The 17,776-nt window shown below is 43.8% G+C and overlaps 1 protein-coding gene across 1 annotated transcript in view; it reads right to left on the bottom strand.

Moving 5' to 3' along the window:
• LOC138758432 (riboflavin-binding protein-like) overlaps positions 1-17,776 on the bottom strand; it is a 45,023-nt gene that overhangs the window by 15,752 nt on the left and 11,495 nt on the right. Inside the window, exons 3-4 of the mRNA XM_069927341.1 lie at positions 4,118-4,205; positions 1,415-1,543 (exon numbers count right to left, since the gene is read on the bottom strand). Coding sequence (XP_069783442.1) covers positions 1,415-1,543; positions 4,118-4,205 — 217 coding nt within the window. The remainder of the gene's footprint in view (positions 1-1,414; positions 1,544-4,117; positions 4,206-17,776) is intronic.

Below are 17,776 nucleotides of genomic sequence, written 5' to 3'. Positions count from 1 at the left end.
CCATCGCTCAGCATTTTATTGGAATGTAAAGGGACCTTTTTTATAAATAGTAAAAACACAAATGCTGGAGGAACTTGACAGGTCCTGCAGCGTCAACGGGAGGGGAAAATGTATAACTTGTTTTGGCCGGAGACTTCTGCTGCAGTCCTTCTTGTTGGGGGGGGGGGTGTGGTTTTGCAGAGGGCTCTTTGGGAGTAAGTTCCAAGAATAAGGTTCAGCAACGATGACGGCGCCGCGGTGGGGTCCGGCGCCGCGGTGGGGTCCGGCGCCGCGGTGGGGTCCGGCGCCGCGGTGGGGGCAATGGAATCCTTGTGCACTTTCTTCCTTTGAACTTGTCGATAGGGGGTTCTGCATTCATACATTTCATGCTGAATAATTTGCTGAGGGTACATGGTCGTCATGTACAGTGGTAGAGGGGGTGAATGCTTAGGGCAGCGGATATATTGCCAATGAATTGGCCTGCTTTGTCCTGGATGGTGTGAAATTTCATGAGTATTTTTTTTGGAGAAGAAGAGTGCAGTAGGACAGAGGGGTCTGGGAATACAGATACACAATTCCCTGAAAGTGGTGTCAGGTGGATAGGGTTATAAAGAGATTTTTTGGCATATTGGCCATCATAAATCAAAGTATTGAATACAGGAGTTGGGATGTTATGATAAAGTTGTACAAGACATTGGTCATGCCAAATTTGGAGTATTGTGTGCAGTTTTGGTCACCTAACTGCAGGAAAGATATCAATAAGTTTGAAATAATGTAGAGAAGATTTACTTGGATGTTTCCTGAACTTCAGGAACTGAGTTCCAGGGAAAGTTTAATAGATTAGGACTTTATTTCCTGGAGCATAGAAGAATGAGGGGAGATTTGATAGAGGTATTTAAAATTGAGAGCTATAGACGAAGTAAATGTGGGTTGACTTTTTCCACTGAGGTTCAGTGAGATACAAACCAGAGGACATGGGTTAAGAGTGAAAGGGGAATCATTGTGGGGAACTTCACACAGAGAGTGGTGGGAGTGTGGAACAAGCTGCCATCTGAAGTGGTGAATGTGGGCTCAATTTTAACATTTAAGAATTTGGACAGGTACATGGAGGGGGTATGAACTGGGTGTTGGTCAGTGGCCCTGGGCAGAATAATATTTCGGCACAGACGAGAAGGGCCATCAGGCCTGTTTCTACTGCAATGTTCAATGCTTCCATGAACTCTTCCAAGCAAATGGAGGGTGTTCCACTATACCTCTAATTGTGTCTTGTTGATGGTGGGATGTCAGGACTTGGGGATTCTGCGGATAACTCTCCTTTTGATCAGTTCTCAGATTTACAGTATTTACAGTAGGTGCATTGAGTTGCTGGTCACAGGGCACTGTTGAACGGCTCCACTTTTAAAAGTGGTCAGCCTCTGAGCTTTGAACTACTTACCACTGATTGCAGAAGCTGCGACAGAGGGGTACATTCAAAAGGCGATCAGGAACGCTGGGATCTGCCCAGCCTGCAGCATCCGGAGAGCAGTGGTAGAAACATGATAGCTGTTTGAAGAACTGCTCACATCTGGAGGGGGAGAAAATTAATTTGCATAATGTAGCAACTACCGGGCACTTTATCACAATTTTCCCACATATACCCATTAAATGTTCCATCTTGCAACACTTCTGCTGAAGAAGTAATTGGATATCAACAATACCTCCAGTCTATGTTCCACCCAGCAATACACCTCTAAGAGGTTAGAGCGATCTCACTAAGATTGGATGGCCAAACTATTTTGGTTGCGGAACAGAAAAATATTAGTTACGGAACAAACTATATTAAGCCCGGCAGTTTTCAACCAGGCGCACTGCAAGAAAAATGGAGTTTTTAAGACCAGAAAAACCCTGTGACATTAAAAATTCATTTTCTATCAAAATTACTCTTGACACTATTGAACAATTTAACTGTTGACATTACAGTAGTTTATTGATGGGCTTGTATATTACAGTCAGCATTTATATTTCTGTTGCTCTTCAATATTAATTTAAATGAATACAATAAAACTCTCATTCAAAAAGCAGTGCAAAATAAGAATTTGTTTTTAAATTTAGACACACAGCATGGTAACAGGCCATTTCAGCTCAATGTGTCTGTCCTGCCCAATTTATACCCTATTAACCCTGGTATGTTTTGAAGGATGGGAGGAAACCAGAGCACCCGGAGGAAACCCACACAGACTCTGGAAGAATGTACAAATTTCTTGCAGATAGCATGGGATTTGGACCCAGGTCTGGTCCCAATCGCTGGCACTGTAAAGGCGTTGGGCTAACCACTACTCCAACTGTGCCACGCCGAATAGGAGAAAAGATCAAGAAAGGGACAAGGCAGTCTCTAACTTTCCTCCACAACTCTCAGTCAATTCAGTTCATGGCCCAAGTGTCCACCTTAATGCTATTTTCTGTCTTATTGGTTCTGCCAACTGAACCCCCGAGCGTAAAGCCCTTCAGTTTAATCAACTGAGGTGAATGTTTTCATCAATGAAAAACATTGCATCATTCAGTCTAGTAGTTGTTTAAAATGGCAAAGACATCTAGAGTAATGTACATTGCAATTTATTGTTAGAGACTATGTTCTACTGGGCAATGAACCGCAGTTGGCCTGGGAGCCAAGTTTTGTCCTGTCTGCACGAAGATGAGATGGCTCTATCTAGATGAAAGTATTCAGGAGCATGTATTGACTCCGGACCATCGATCCACGGTAATAGATGACTGAAAAAGCATTGATTTCCTGTCAGCTAGTGAATTTAAATTCTGGATGTGGGACCAAATGGGACCTTATCTTGTTGAAAGGTTGTGCTGCAGGGATTATTGACTGAAAGACTTTAAGCTATTAAGGCACATGAGACAGCAGTACAAAGAAAACTAATTAGCCATGATCTTATTGAAGGGCAGGGGCTGATGGGCTGTTCCTGTATCTGATTCTTGTGCAGCAGTCCTTTCACTGCACTTTTCTGGAGTGACTAGTATCTACTAGAGTTCCTCAGGGATCTGTCCTGGGACCCCTGCTCGTGAGGAGTTTTATAAATAACCTAGAAGCGGACGGATGGGTCAATAAGGTTAGAGGAGTTGTTTATAATGTTGAAGGTTTTTGTAGGTTACAAAAGGATATAGGACACAGAGTTAGGCAGAAAAGTGCAGATGGCGTTCAATCCAATAAAATGTGAGGTGATGCATTTTGGAAGGTCTAACCTGATACTTGTTGTGGAAGAACAGAGGTATGTTGGGCTCCAAATCCATTAATTAAAGAGGCTTATGGGATGCTGGGCTTTATTAGTCGGGGAATTGAGATTGAGAGGACATGTTGCAACTCTATAAATCTCTGGTAAGACCACACTTGGAGTATTGTGTTCAGTTCTGGCCATCTCATTGTAGGAGAGGATGCAGAGGATATCCACCTTGTCTTATGAGGCAAGTTTAGCAGAGCTAGGACTTTTTCCCTTTTGAGCGAAGAAGGGTGGAGAGGTGACCTAATAGAGGTCTACAGGATTCTGAGAGGCAGAGGTGAGGTTGAGAGTTGGCACCCTTTTCTAAGGGCAGGAGAAGCAAACACCAGAGGACATCTGTACAAAATGAAGGGAGGGGAGAGATCAGGGGTCCTGATGTCTCTCCTGGAATGGTGGTGGGAGGCTGAAACATTATGGGCATTTAAGAGGCTCTTAGACAGGCACATGGATGACAGAAAAACAGGGCTATGAGGTAGGGAGGATTTAATACCTTTTTTAGTAGGAATCTACAAGTCCGCACAACATCGAATATTGAAGGGGGGGGGGGTGTATTGTGATGGAATGCCTGTTTTTATTGGAAAATATTCTCAATTTTAATTTCTTCCCCTCTAAACAGAATGTTTTTAAGCCACTAAATGGACTTTCAGTTTTGTGCATATTGCTGTATGTTGCCTTGATTCAACTTTTTTTGCCAATAAATGTTATCCTATCCATGCATCCATCCAATTTTGTATCGTTTTCTACAATAAAATGGGTCCATTCTCTGTAAACATTCTTCACCTCTGCCAACTGAAAGAGAAACTCATCCAATTCACCTCTGCCAACCCATTGAAAAGTTCCCTTTAAAGCAATTTCCTGCTTTTAAATGCACTCACGTTTCACTTAAGAGTCCACATGTGTTCCAGGATGCGATCTCGGGTGAGGTAGTCATCTTGTTACTGGAATCCACTGAGCAGCAAGCATCTATAATTCAAACAAACAGCTGATTTAATGCACTAATGGCATCACGATGAAAGCACTTCAGCACCTCTACTCCCTCAGGAGTATGACATCGGAAACCCTGGCAAATTTCTACGGATGTGCGGTGGAAAGTGTGCTGGCCGCTGCATCACTGGTCTGTTATGGGGACACCCAATACCCCTGAGCGTAAAGCCCTTCAAAAGGCAGTGGATGCAACTCTGGCCAGCACAGGCAAAGCCCTCCCCACTGTCGAGAACATCTACGGGGAAACGCTGCCGTCGAAGGGCAGCAGCAATCCTCAAAGACACACACCACCCAGCACGCGCTCGATTCTCACCGCTGCCATCAGGAAAGAGGTGTAGATGCCACAAGACTCGTGCTACCAGGATCAGGAACAGCTGCTCCCCCTCCACCATCAGACTCCTCAACAACAAACTCAATCAGGGACTCATTTAAGGACTTTTACTTTTGCCATTTGTTTTTTCCTCTCGGAATTACACAGTTTGTACACGTGCTAACAAATAAAGAAATGTAAACAATGTGTACAGATTTTTTACACTAACAATTAGTGGTAATACTGCCTCACCTGCAGGATAAAGAATCTTGGGGTTGTATGTGATATCATGTATGTACTCTAATAATAAATCTGGAACTAAAATTCACAAAGTCTCAAATGATATGTCAGGTTTGACTTGTTCACCACATTAGTAAATGTAGTCCTGCAGTGGGGTTTGGGCCTTGCCCAGTTCCAAGATATTCTTCCTCCCAAATTTCCAGGAACCCAAGTTCAAATTAACCACCTGGGGATGTAGGTGCATTGGTGCAGTTCAGCCAGCCAGGCCATCCCTGCTGAAACTGAAATAGTTAAGATGGTTGACTAACAACCAAAATTCCCACACTGTCCAACATAATAAAGATACTCTGTGTCAGGTTGGCATGGGAAATGGATCAGGGCCAACAGTTGTTTCTTTGAATTACCAAGCAGGCTGATACCAGAAGGAAGGAACATTTTGTAACATGGCTTGATCGCGAGCAAGAACTAGATTAAGAATGCTCAAACTTATTTCCAGGAATGTGGAGGAGACTGCACTCAAAATGCAGGTGTCGAGTTTAATGGTTGGGTTAATTCTCAGATTCCATTATGGAACAAAATAAATTCTTGCAATTTTAAAGTGACTTCCAAATGATCTATCATTACTCTTGAGTGCAATAAACCTGGCAGTTGTTTGTGCACAGCCAAAGCATTATTAATACTGGAAAATACTGCAGTAAAACCCCTGATATCCAGCACCTGTGGGGGGGGAGAGGGGTTGGTGATGCCAGATAAGTGAACTTTCCAGTTGTTTGAGATCTTATTGTGTGATTGGTGAACTAATGGTGAGGCATGCCAATTTTAAACTTCACCATGTTTTTTACCTATTTATTTTCTACAATTTTTTTTAAGCAGTTGCTTGAATTCTGGATAACAGGGTTTTACTATATTTTCATATTAAATGGTGTGAAGAGACATAGTCACTTGGAAAATTCAATCTCATTCACGAATCGAATTTCAGGATTCCAAGGGCACAGAAAGATCCATCCGCCTTCTGAGCTACTGATGGCAAGAACATTGCAACCCGTCATTTCTCTTTGAAGCGAAGAAGGAGGAGGGGTGTCTCAATAGAGGTTATGAGAGGCCTAGAGCCAGTGCTGGTTTCCCAAGGTGGAGGAGTGAACACCAGAGGACATCTGTACAAAGCTTGGGGGAGGAAAGCTTGGGGGAGGAAAGCTTGGGGGGAGGAAAGCTTGGGGGGAGGAAAGCTTGGGGGGAGGAAAGCTTGGGGGGAGGAAAGCTTGGGGGGAGGAAAGCTTGGGGGGAGGAAAGCTTGGGGGGAGGAAAGCTTGGGGGGAGGAAAGCTTGGGGGGAGGAAAGCTTGGGGGGAGGAAAGCTTGGGGGGAGGAAAGCTTGGGGGGAGGAAAGCTTGGGGGAGGAAAGCTTGGGGGGAGGAAAGCTTGGGGGGAGGAAAGCTTGGGGGGAGGAAAGCTTGGGGGGAGGAAAGCTTGGGGGGAGGAAAGCTTGGGGGGGAGGAAAGCTTGGGGGAGGCAATAGAGGTACTTATGGTAGTGGATGATGAAACATTAGGGGAATTTATGGGATTTTTAAACCGGCACATGGAAGAAAGAAAAAATGGAGGGTTACTAAGTAGGAAAGGTTTAGCTTTGGTTTTGTAGGAATATATAGGTCAGCGCAACATTGATGGCCGAAGGGCGTACACTGTGCTGTAATGTTCTAATGACATTTTTATTGGAAAAATTTGCCTCCATTTTTATTTCATCTGCTCTAGTTTTTTTTTTAAACTAGTAAATTGACTTGTTCTTTTGTGCATATGGGTCACCACAACAACGAGGGCTGAAGGGCCTGTACTATGCTGTTGTGTTCCAAGTCCTAGTTTTCTGCCCTTTGAGAGTGAGATGGGCTTTTGTCACTACCTGCCAAGATTCTGGAAGTTCAAATCCACCCACTGAATGGTGGTACATTCTACATCAGCCATTCTCAATGGGGGTTACACTTCCCAGGGGTGGGGTTCACAGCACATATAAGTAGGGCAGGACACTGACTGAAATCATAATTTTTTTTTTGAAACGTGTTTTGTGTAGTTGGAAGGAGAAAAGAAACCAACCAAATTCGACTGCTTCAAAGGGAAGGGGACTCGTAAACCTTCAGCAGAGTTGCAAAAAAGGCTGCGAATGGCTGGGCTAAACCATCTCATCACTTCAGTCTGAATTGGAAGTTTTACACCTCATTCCCCATGGCTTAGAAATGGAGTAATAAACAACATGATAGATGGTTCAACATGATCATGTCTGCAGGGCCTCAGGTTACTATCCTTGGACATTTTTCAGTAATAATCCACACTGACATCCTATTTGCCATGAAGTTTCTTTGGTTAATGCTGCTTGGGTAGTTTTCCTGTGCAGTGTCGTCTCTCATTATTTCTAATTACAGTAATCATTGGTTACAAATCACAAAATGTCAGTGTTGTCCCCTCTCCATCTTTTGCTGTTGCCAACTGTATTTTCTGGTTGTAGATACATGGCTTCATTAAAACTACAACGTTTTATGCCACAGTCTTTCAAAAGTTGGGTTTTTAAAAGATCATCCTTAAAGTTTGCTTTGTTCTGAATATTTTAAGCTTTTGCATCTGATGTACCCCATGGACTTGTTATGTGCATGGTTTCATAACTCCAAAGGAAATGGGCCAATGTCAATTTTAACAATTGGGTCTAGAGCAGTGGTTCTCAGCATTTCTTTTTCCGCTCACATCCCACTTTAAGTAATCCCTATGCCATCGGCGCACTGTGATTAGTAAAGGATTGCTTAAGGTGGGGTGTGGGTGGGAAGGGAAGGTTGAGAACCACTGCTCCAGGCCCAATTGTTACTGAAATATTTGGCTTGAGAAAAATGGTCATTGGCCCATTTCCTTTGGAGTTATGAAACCATGCACATAACGAGTCCATTAGGGATGATTAAAATAGTGGGTTTCAAACATTTTTTTTCCACCCACAGACCATCTTAAGCAATCCCTTACTATTCACAGAGCGCCGATGGCACAGGGATTACTTAAGATGGTATGTGAGTGGGGGAAAAATTGAAAACCACTGTTTTAAGTGAAGGTTCACCCAATTAGACACCAATTAATCTATAACCCCTTTCAAAAACATACCAGGGGTTATAGGTCAAATGGGTGTAATTGGGCAGCACGGCCCCCTTGTGGGCCGGAAGGGCCTAATACTGTGCTGTATGTCTAAATTTAAAAAATGTAAAATTAAATAAATAAAACTCCATAGACTTTGGCAGGTGGAGGAAACCGAACTCCCAGCGAAAACCCACACAGACACGGGGAGACTGTATGAACTTTTTGTAGACAGAGCCAGATTCGAACCTGGGCTCATTGGTCCTGTAATAGCATTGGGCTGGCCCCCGCTAGCTGCCCCGATCCCACTGCACAGTTGGTGTTGCAGTTAGTGTGATGCTGTTAGGACCAGGTTTGAATCCCACGCTGTCTGTATGGAGTTTGTACGTTCTCTCATGTCTACGTGGGGTTTCCTCCCAACTTTCAAAATCTACCAGGAGTTGTAGGCCTCTTGAGAATTGGGTGGCTTGGGGGCCTGTTACTGTGCTGTATGTATGTCATTTGGAGGAAACCTAAGCAGTCACAGGGAGAATTGTGCAAACTCCACACGGAGAGCAGCCAAGTTTTGGGTTGAACCTAGGTCACCGGCACTGTAATGTAGTCACTCTACCAGCCGTGCCACAGTGTTGATGCTTCAGTACACTACCAAGGAAGCTCCTTGGGATAGGGAGGCTTTTGACTCTGATCAAAGCCTCCAGTCTGTTTTCTAGCAGTTTCATAACGGCCAATGAGAATGCAGTACACCCAGAGCTGAGGGACAGATCTTGAATTTGTGCTGACAATCCTTGGCAAGTTCAGCTGTGCAGTGCCACAGAAACACCCCAAGATAGACATGCAAACCTGGTGGTCATTGTGTGTCCTGATTGCTGGATACTTCAAAGTGCTGCCACCTGCTGGCAATGGATCGAGCCATTGCCAACTTGGTGTGGTGGACTTGCAAATTCACCAAGGGATCAGATCTGGGATGCGAGAGGGTGCCGAGGGCACTGAAGGGTTCCTAATCGTGTCGGAGGTTCGGAGCTGGAACTCTGGCTGCTAAGTGGTTTGGACTGAACCCTGTGTGGCTGCAGAAACCCTGCAGGCAAATCCACGGGCCCTCAGTGACTCTGAGGGATCTCTCTTTTGCTTCTCTTTGACTGCAAGAGGTGATTCAGTCAACTTCTGCCAATGGCAAATCTGTCTGCCTTAGGAGAGATGAAAGCAAATTCTGTGTAATATTACCCTCTTTCTTACATTACAATAACTTTAATCATCTTAAATCTTGGTTATGCAAGAATGAAATGGACATTTCTCAAAATTCTTTGAAACTTGCTTTGATATTCTGAAAACTCTTATCAATTATGTCTTGAAATATATTTGGTGCTTTTTTTCCCCCCTTGGCACAATCTCTTCTAAGGTTCCTGAGGCCGCTGGGGGAAGCATACAGATGGATCATTAAAGTGCCTGAAGGAGTGAATGGGTGGTGTGGCATTTCTGTCATTCACAAGGTGTGGGGGGGGGGGGGGGGTTCTCTTGCTTCTGTTGTTTGTGCTCTAGGTTCTCAATGCCACCCCAAATTCTGTTTTGCCCCAGAGATTCCTAAAAGATCAGGTGCAATTTTTCTCCCCACCCAAGGAAAATGTGACCCAGTGGACTAGATCTGGTCTGTTCAGTAATCATTTTCTGTGACCAAGTTTGGAATACAGGTGCCCCTCAACTTGCAATGGGGTTACGTTTTGGCACACCCATCATCAGTCCGAAAAAATCGTAAGTCGATAAAGAACACCACACCTACCATTTTAATACAGAAAATTTTTGAATGCCTTTGTTTCCACTCTGGGGGAAAAAAAATAATGCGCGAGAGTATGCTGTATGATATTCTCGTACAACGCTGCCATTGTCCAACATCATGAGAGAGCATGCACAGGAACAGAATGAAATTCCAAACTGAAAGTACGGATTTGATCCATTGCAACTTCGGGGCGGGGGGAGAGCTGTAAGCTGAACCATTGTAAGTAGGGGAGCCTTTGTAGAGTCTGTGCACTCTCCAACCAGATGGCGTTAACATCGACCTCTGGTTCCTGTCAGTCACAGCTGGACAACTTTGAAAGGTATTTTGCTTGAGTTGTACTATCATTATAATTCACCAGTGTAATCTTCAACAGCTTTTCTTACAAACTGTTTCTTCCCTAGCTGGGATCTGAATTTTTAAACTCGTTGCTGGGCCAAATCATAGGCTTAAACCTTTTTTGCTGGCTAATCTCTGTTTAAAGAGATCCGAGCACTTCTCAGAACAACAGATCCTGGTTTAATAAAACCAATTCTCCCGATGATGGGGGAACTGATATTTGTTGTTGGTTTGGGTTACTGCATTGAAATGAGAGCAGAGAATGCTAGCTCAGTAGACCTACTCTTGAAAGGGCTATCTGACCAGACCCACTAGCCTGTTTTATCCATCCCTACGGTTCCTCTTAATTGTTCATGGAGTGTGGAAATGACTGGCTACTCCTGCCTTTATTGTCCACCTCTTAATGACCCCTTGAATTTGGGAGACCATTGAGAATCTTCTGCTTTGCTGTGGGTCTCAAATCACCCACAGATGAGCGTGAACAAGATTTCCCTTCCTTGAAGGACGCTAATGAACCCAATGAGTCTTTATGACAATCCCACTGTTTTATTCTCAGCTCGATGTATTTAATTATTTGAATTTATATCCTAGCGCTACAGCAAATGTTTCTCTGCTCTAATGTCTTTTAGTGAAAGTCACTATTGATCTGCTTCTAATTTTCAAAGTGCTTTCCTTCTCTGGATAATTTCTATATTTATTCATGGGGACACAGAAATGGATCACTCTTGAACTGAGCGACCTGTTGGTCTGTTCAGTTAAAAATCAACCACAGATTCACGAGAACGTTAGTGGACTGGTAGGCTTGAATTATATGGAGAGGCTGGATAGACTGAGAATTTTGGCTCTGGTGTGTTGGTAGATAATGGTGGGGGGGGGGGGGGGGGGTGTTCTTGTAGAGGTTTTTTTTAAATCATAGAGGCTTCAATAGTCTTTTTCCCCAAGGCAAGGGACTCTAAATCAGAGGCCATAGATTTGAGGTGAGATTTAAGGTTTCAAAGGGACCAGAAGGTGGTAGGGAAATGGGAGGAGCTGCCATAGGAAGCTGTGGAAGTGGGGGAAATTACAGCATTTAAAAGCCATTCAGACAGATACCAAAGGCTTAAAGGGCTGTATGCACGATGCACTCATGGAGGGGGTTTGTCTGCCACACAGGATTCTGGGAGGGCAGGTACGCCATTGTTCTCGCATGCTCTCGTGCACACTCTCTCTTGCACGTTCTCATTGTTGCTACCATTTCTTCAATCCTTTATAAATTTACCTTTTTCTGTAGGTCGGCCCAACAACAGGGACTGGAGGGCTCATACTGGGCTGTACATAATGATTAGGCATGATTAATTTTCTTTAAATACAAGATAATTAGCAGATGCATTCCCTCAGATGTCACCAGTGGAGGAGAGGTGTCCCTCTCCCCAGGGATGCCTGGTGGTGGGAATGAAAGGATGCAGAGAACCGGTTAATAGTGGTCCAGTGGGAATGCCAAAAAAGGGTTCTTTAACTGGTTTATTGAACAGCCAATTTACAGGTTAGCCAGGGAGAAAAGGACTAACACCTCTCATCTTGTGCAAAGACCAAATTAACTCGACCTATCCTCAGGGCATACTTTCCAATCCAAGCAACATCCTTGTGAATCTCCTCTGCACCCTCTCCAAAGCATCCACATCCTTCCTGTAGTAAGGTGACCAAAACTCGAGCGGGCTCTGTCCAAGGTCCAGGAGGATTCCCATGCAAGTCAAAGGGAGAACAGGCAAACTCCATATAGACAATTCCGGAAATCAGGATCGAACCCAGATCCCTGGAGCTGCGTGGCAGTGGCACTATCCACTGTGCTATTCCTCGTTATGATATCACTGAAGGCAATTCTTTTGGCTAAAAGCTGCCCAGAGTGGACTGGAAATGGAGGCGATCTACTGATATGATGGGTTTTCCCTTGACTTTCAGATTGATTGGGCAGTACAGTTAGCATGATGGTCTTACAACACCAGCGACCCAGGTTCGAACCTGGTGATGTCTGTCAGGACTTTGTATGTTCTCCCTGTGACCTACATGAGTTTCTTTGGTTCCCTTCCACCCTCCAAAATGTATGGGGGTTGATTTGGCTGTAATTGGGCAGCATGGATTTAAATGGCTGGAATTGGCTTCTGCCGTGTTGTAAATAAAATTTAAGGTTTAGTGGCTATTGGCAGCATTCTCCCCTCTTATCCATTGGACTACAGTATATTGCAATTCAAATACTCTAACCAGAAGCTACCCAACCCCCACAATCTAGCCTCTCCCTTGTCTCAAGGAGAGGGCCAGCCTGACAAGCAAGTTTGAGGAATAAGAGCAAAAGCAAAATCTTAAATGCAGATCATTTATACAGAATTTGTATCAGGCCATTGGATTATAAATCATGGGTTAGAGTTAATGGAATTGCTTGAGCAATTGATGTCCATAAGCAGTACATTGATTTTACTGCTTTAAATGCATCCACTGGCTCAGAACAAAATATTTAAATTGAGGCATATAGCATGGCAACAGGCTATTTCGGCCCATATGTCCGTGCTGCCCAATTTACACCCCATGAACCTCCCCCCCTCCCCAAGTACGTTTTGAATGGTGGTAGGAAACCCATGCAGACAAAGGGAGAAGGTGCAAACTTTTTGCAGCATGGGATTTGAACTCGGGTCTGGTCCCGACTGCTGGAGTTGTAAAGGTGCTGCACTAATTGCTATGCCAACCGTGCTATCCCTTTAGAACTTTAAAAATTTTATTATTTAATAAATAATTACTGAATAAAATTATTAATAAATTTGAAATTTATTTTAACCCAATAAGCCAATGTGACTGGGGATCCAGAGATGTGTATAGAGGATGGGTGGAGATGATGGATGTAAAACTTGCCTCTTTCACGTGGAGGTACAGAGGCATACAGGAAGGAAACAGGCCCTTTGGCCCAAGATCTTCATGCTAACCAATCTGAGCTGGCCCCATTTGCCTATGTTTGGTCCCTTTCTCTCAACATTTCTGAGGCAAGGGAACGGAGATGACTGCAGCAAGATTTGATGAGTTGCAATGGCAAACTGATGGCAGCATGGTTAGCATAACGCTATTACAGTGCCAGTGACCCAGGTTCAAATCTGGTGTTGTCTGTAAGGAGTTTGCATGTTCTCCTCATGTTTGTGGGTTTCATTTCACCATCCAAAAATGTACAGAGTTGTTGGCTAATCAGGCAACATGGGCTCGTGGGCCAAAAGGGCCTGTTACCGTGCTACATGTCTCAATTTAAATTTTAAAAATTAAAAAAAAAAATCAAATTTAAAAATAATGTAAACATGAGGTGTTTTAATAGAGTGAATAGGGAAGAAACTGCTTCCACTGCCAGGTCTGGTGCCTGCACTTGAATCATGGAAATTCGTAGTACAGAAGGATCTCGTTGTGGGCATGTTGTTCAGAAATGGAAGAAATGAGGTGTCTTGGAGGTTGTAGCCTTTCCAGTGCCCATCCAATTCCCAATTAAATGAGTCGAGATACTTTTACACGGCCGCTGAAGAGCAGAAAACTCCAAGAAATGTTCTGCTCCGGTGGCAGTGGTTTAAAAAAAAAATTGTAATTTTTCCACTGGGACCCCTACACATTTTTACGGAGTGGCTGCAGTGTAAAATGACCATAGCCATTCTGTAAGACACAGGCCTAATGAATATTTGTTCTCCCTCTGACAAACTCCACAACTCAGGAAGTAAATATGCCAATTTTTTTGGGAATAATTCCTAAGTTTTCTGGGGTGGGAGGAATGCCAAAGGATGTCCACCCCCATTGTCCTTTCAGACAGTGAATGCCAAACTCTGGGGAAGAAAATCACTCTTAAACACCCCAGGAATGATTCTAACAATTAACTTAAACCTCTGTTGCCTTGCTAAAAAATCAGACAGGTTCTTTCTTTCATAGCCCATACATCTTTTAATTTTGTCTGCTTCACTAGGGCCCTTTCAAACTTTGTGTAAAATGAGGTTAACCAGACAATTAACCAGTTACGCGGCAGTTAGAAAGGGTCAATCCCGTCAGAACCCAAACTGGTCCCTGACCTACCTCCGAGGTAGTCAGGGAACCCAGCTGAACTTACCCAGGTCCTATCCACAGGCTATTTGAACAGGAAAATGGCTGACCTACTTATTCTGGTGACATCAGCACTTGCATGCGTGCATCACCAGGCAGCCAGCATCTGAACCCGGCAGTACTTCCGGTGAGTGCATGACATGTCATTGCAGAGGCAGGATCCCCGTTAAATCGCCGGGTTGGCAATTTAATGGGTCTATTTTCTCCCTCCCCCCACCCCCCCCCCCCCCCCCCCCGATTTGAAAGGTGCTTCCAGCCCCGGTAATAACACCTGGGTCCTGGGAGGGCTACCCAGGTGCTTCGGTTTAAAAGGGACTAATAACGTACCACAAACAGAAAGGCAACAAGTTGAATGTGTTAAATACAAACAGACATTTTAATTCCAACTCTGTACCTGTCGGATGACTCTGAACAGAGAAGAAAGCAGCTTATGCATGTTAATGTGCTTAGACCTCAGAAGCCTTGTGGCCTAATATTAGATTCTTGCAGAGGTCAATGGGGAGATTTAAATAAAAATAGTCCCTTAATTCCAGTTATTTAACACCACTCCTGCCAGGTAATTCTCTCACTGCGGCAGCCTTCTGTTGATCGTGTGATGTGATTATCCTATGGAAGTCTGCACCCCCATAATGGTTTAAAACATCCCCATCGTGTTCCCTCTCCACCTCAGCTGCTCCAAGGAGAACAACCCTAATGTTTCTCCCTGGAACTAAGATTTCTCATTTCTGGAAGAATTTCAGCACCCTCCTTTCACATTGTTCCAAACTGATAGCAAAATTCTCCTTTCATTCTTTTCTGTCGAACAGGACAGAATATCTACGCTGATTCCCTTCCTGAACACACTCTCCTGCCAGGAGACAACCTCTGCCTTCATTCTCATTGTCCGAATGTTGCAAATTCTACCCATCTGTGAATGAATCCCTTTTCACCTCTGGAACTCGGCACTATTGATGGAAATTTTCATAATGGGCACCCAAAGAACAATCCAGCCATGTGCTTCATAATGTCTGTTCGGCCAATGCCTGACTGCATATCCCATAAGGTTATAGAGTTCAAAAGTCCCAATCAGAGAATGGGATGTAGCAGATGTAACCGGACGTCACAAAACTGTACCAGCAACAACTTCCAGATTCACCCAACACTACATTCGCCCTCCAAGCTCCAATTGTAGTAAATACAGATTACATATTAGCATATGTATTGGACTACAATGTATTCTAGTTGGTGTTAACCTATTTAACCCATATATTACCTTGCCATATGCATTAGCCATTAGCTGAAATACATACTCTATCTACACTATCTTGCTATTTGGTCAATACAGGTACACTACAATATTCCTTCCATTCTTCTTTTCTTTCTTTGGCTTGGCTTCACGGACAAAGATTTATGGAGGGGGTAAAATGTCCATGTCAGCTGCAGGCTCGTTTGTGGCTGACAAGTCCGATGGGGGACAGGCAGACACGGTTGCAGCGGCTGCAGGGAAAATTGGTTGGTTGGGGTTGGGTGTTGGGTTTTTCCTCCTTTGTCTTTTGTCAGTGAGGTGGGCTTTGCTATATAATGTCCTATTTCACAACATTAAGCGACTCATGACTGTATTGGAAGAGGGCTGATGTGAGCAATGCATATAAAGACATGCAAAGCAGATCACCTATGTGCTCCCCCTCAATCATGCTTTGCAGTTATTACTGGCGTATTCAGAGGACACCACGAGAAAGGTCAACCGAGGATGATCCTTGCCCAGTTCAGTCTCGATAGAGTTCCAGCCTGAAATGTTGACCGACCATTTCTACCCATGGATGCTGCCTGACCTGCTGAGTTCCTTGTTCTTCAAGATTCAAGGATCTGCAGTCTTGTGTGTTTTTTTTCATGCAGCCACTGCGTTCCAGGAAATTATTCCCAATTTCCTGGAATGCAGTCTGTGTAAAAAGATCTGAATGGGAATAATGACTCATTCCCATTCCGATATTTTACCTCCCAGACTCCTAATAACTTTCCCAGAATGCCTGCAGTCTAAAGTGAACTGCAGATATTCCATGAACAACTGGTTAGTGAACAGCATGTATCAATGACGCACATTGCAAATCCTGCCTCTTAATTCCGCACTTCCGGTTTGCTGCCTAAACCTGCGCAAGGAGGCGTAGACTTTGTGTTTTGGTCATTCCTGTGTGAACGACCAATGCCAAGATGTCTGACATTCTTCAGACCAGTAAAATCATGCAAATTCTATCTTTTTTTAAAAAAAATTTTCTCTATCAAATCACAGTTAGCTGCACAAAATAGCTGCCACCAATTTCCAAAGTGGCTTTCACACCTTTGGATGAGTCGATTAAAAGCCAGTGAGGTGCAGTACTTCTGAAGTGTGGCAGATACAAGAAACGCGAGCGCCTTTCACACTTGCATCCCACTAAATTGGCCGTTCAGTGTTTTGGGCTAGGAATTGGGGGTTTGGCTTTTCACACCTGACCGCTCCAAACTGGGGCACTGAACGCTTTCACACTTGCAAGGAGCCATATCCGGGGGTTAGGACTGTTCTACCTTCTACCGGTGATGTCATGACGCTTTGAGTGATTGTGAACCTGTCCTAAATCCTGATCAATGTATTATGAGCTTATTATCTTTTAAAAATTAATCATACCTCATTATAAAATAATTAAGGCTTATGCACAGGTATGAGCCCTTCAGCTCATGTTGTGATGGTATTTATAAGGGACTGTGGAAAAGTGCTAGCAATAAATAGCAATAGTGGACAATTTATAAACCGTGGGTAAGTTGGTAATACTGTAGCTTTTTCCCATTGTCTTTATAAATTGTGTGCTATCAGCTTTCCCACACTGTTTAAAAGTTGTCCACTATTGCTATTTATTACCTCTACTACTGTGACTTTCCCATGGCAAAGTTTACACCTTTTTAATCTTCCTTCTCGTTCCTGGACTTGTACAAAAACTTGGGTCATTTCAATCCCACAATCCAATTGCCCGCTCTACACTTGCCTGATTGCAACACCGGTGTCTGAAGATGCTGGGGATTGTACTAGGGGATGAGGTCATCAATTCCCAGTGTGAGCTGATATCCTCTGACACCAGTGATAACATTTTCCTTTCACACTAGACATTTTAAAAGGCAGATTGGCTGTTAATTCCTGGGTGCACTCGCAAGGGGCTACAGCAGTGATTCTCAACCTTGCTCTTTCCACTCCCATCCCACTTTAAGTAATCTTGATGCCATCAGTGCTCTGTGATTAGTAAGGGATTGCTTAAGGTGGTATGTGGGTGGAAAGGGAAGGCTGAGTATCACTGCTCCAGACCCAATTGTCACTGAAATATTTTGCTTGAGAAAAATTGTCATTGGCCCATTTCCTTTGGAGTTCTGAAATCGTGCACATAATGAGTCCATGAGGTACGATTAAAACAGTGGCTTTCAAACCTCTTTCTTCCTGCTCACATACCACTTTAAGCAATCCCTTACTAATCACAGAGCACTTGTGGCATAGGGATTACTTAATGGTATGTGAGTGGAAAGAAAAGGGTTGAGAACCACTGGGCCAGAGTTTACATCCACAGTGAGCTGCTACAATGGAACATGATCTGAATTAAATGCTAAATCTAGGAGGCTGAGCAGTGACCCAAAATCACGAGAGGCTTTGATAGGGTCGGCAGTTGGAATCTTTACCATCACACAGTAGATAACACCAATACCAG

This window comes from Narcine bancroftii, chromosome 3 (assembly GCF_036971445.1).
Source record: "Narcine bancroftii isolate sNarBan1 chromosome 3, sNarBan1.hap1, whole genome shotgun sequence".
NCBI lineage: Eukaryota > Metazoa > Chordata > Chondrichthyes > Torpediniformes > Narcinidae > Narcine > Narcine bancroftii.
The sequence above is the reverse complement of the archived record's forward strand: the minus strand, read 5'-3'. Positions and strand labels throughout refer to the sequence as shown.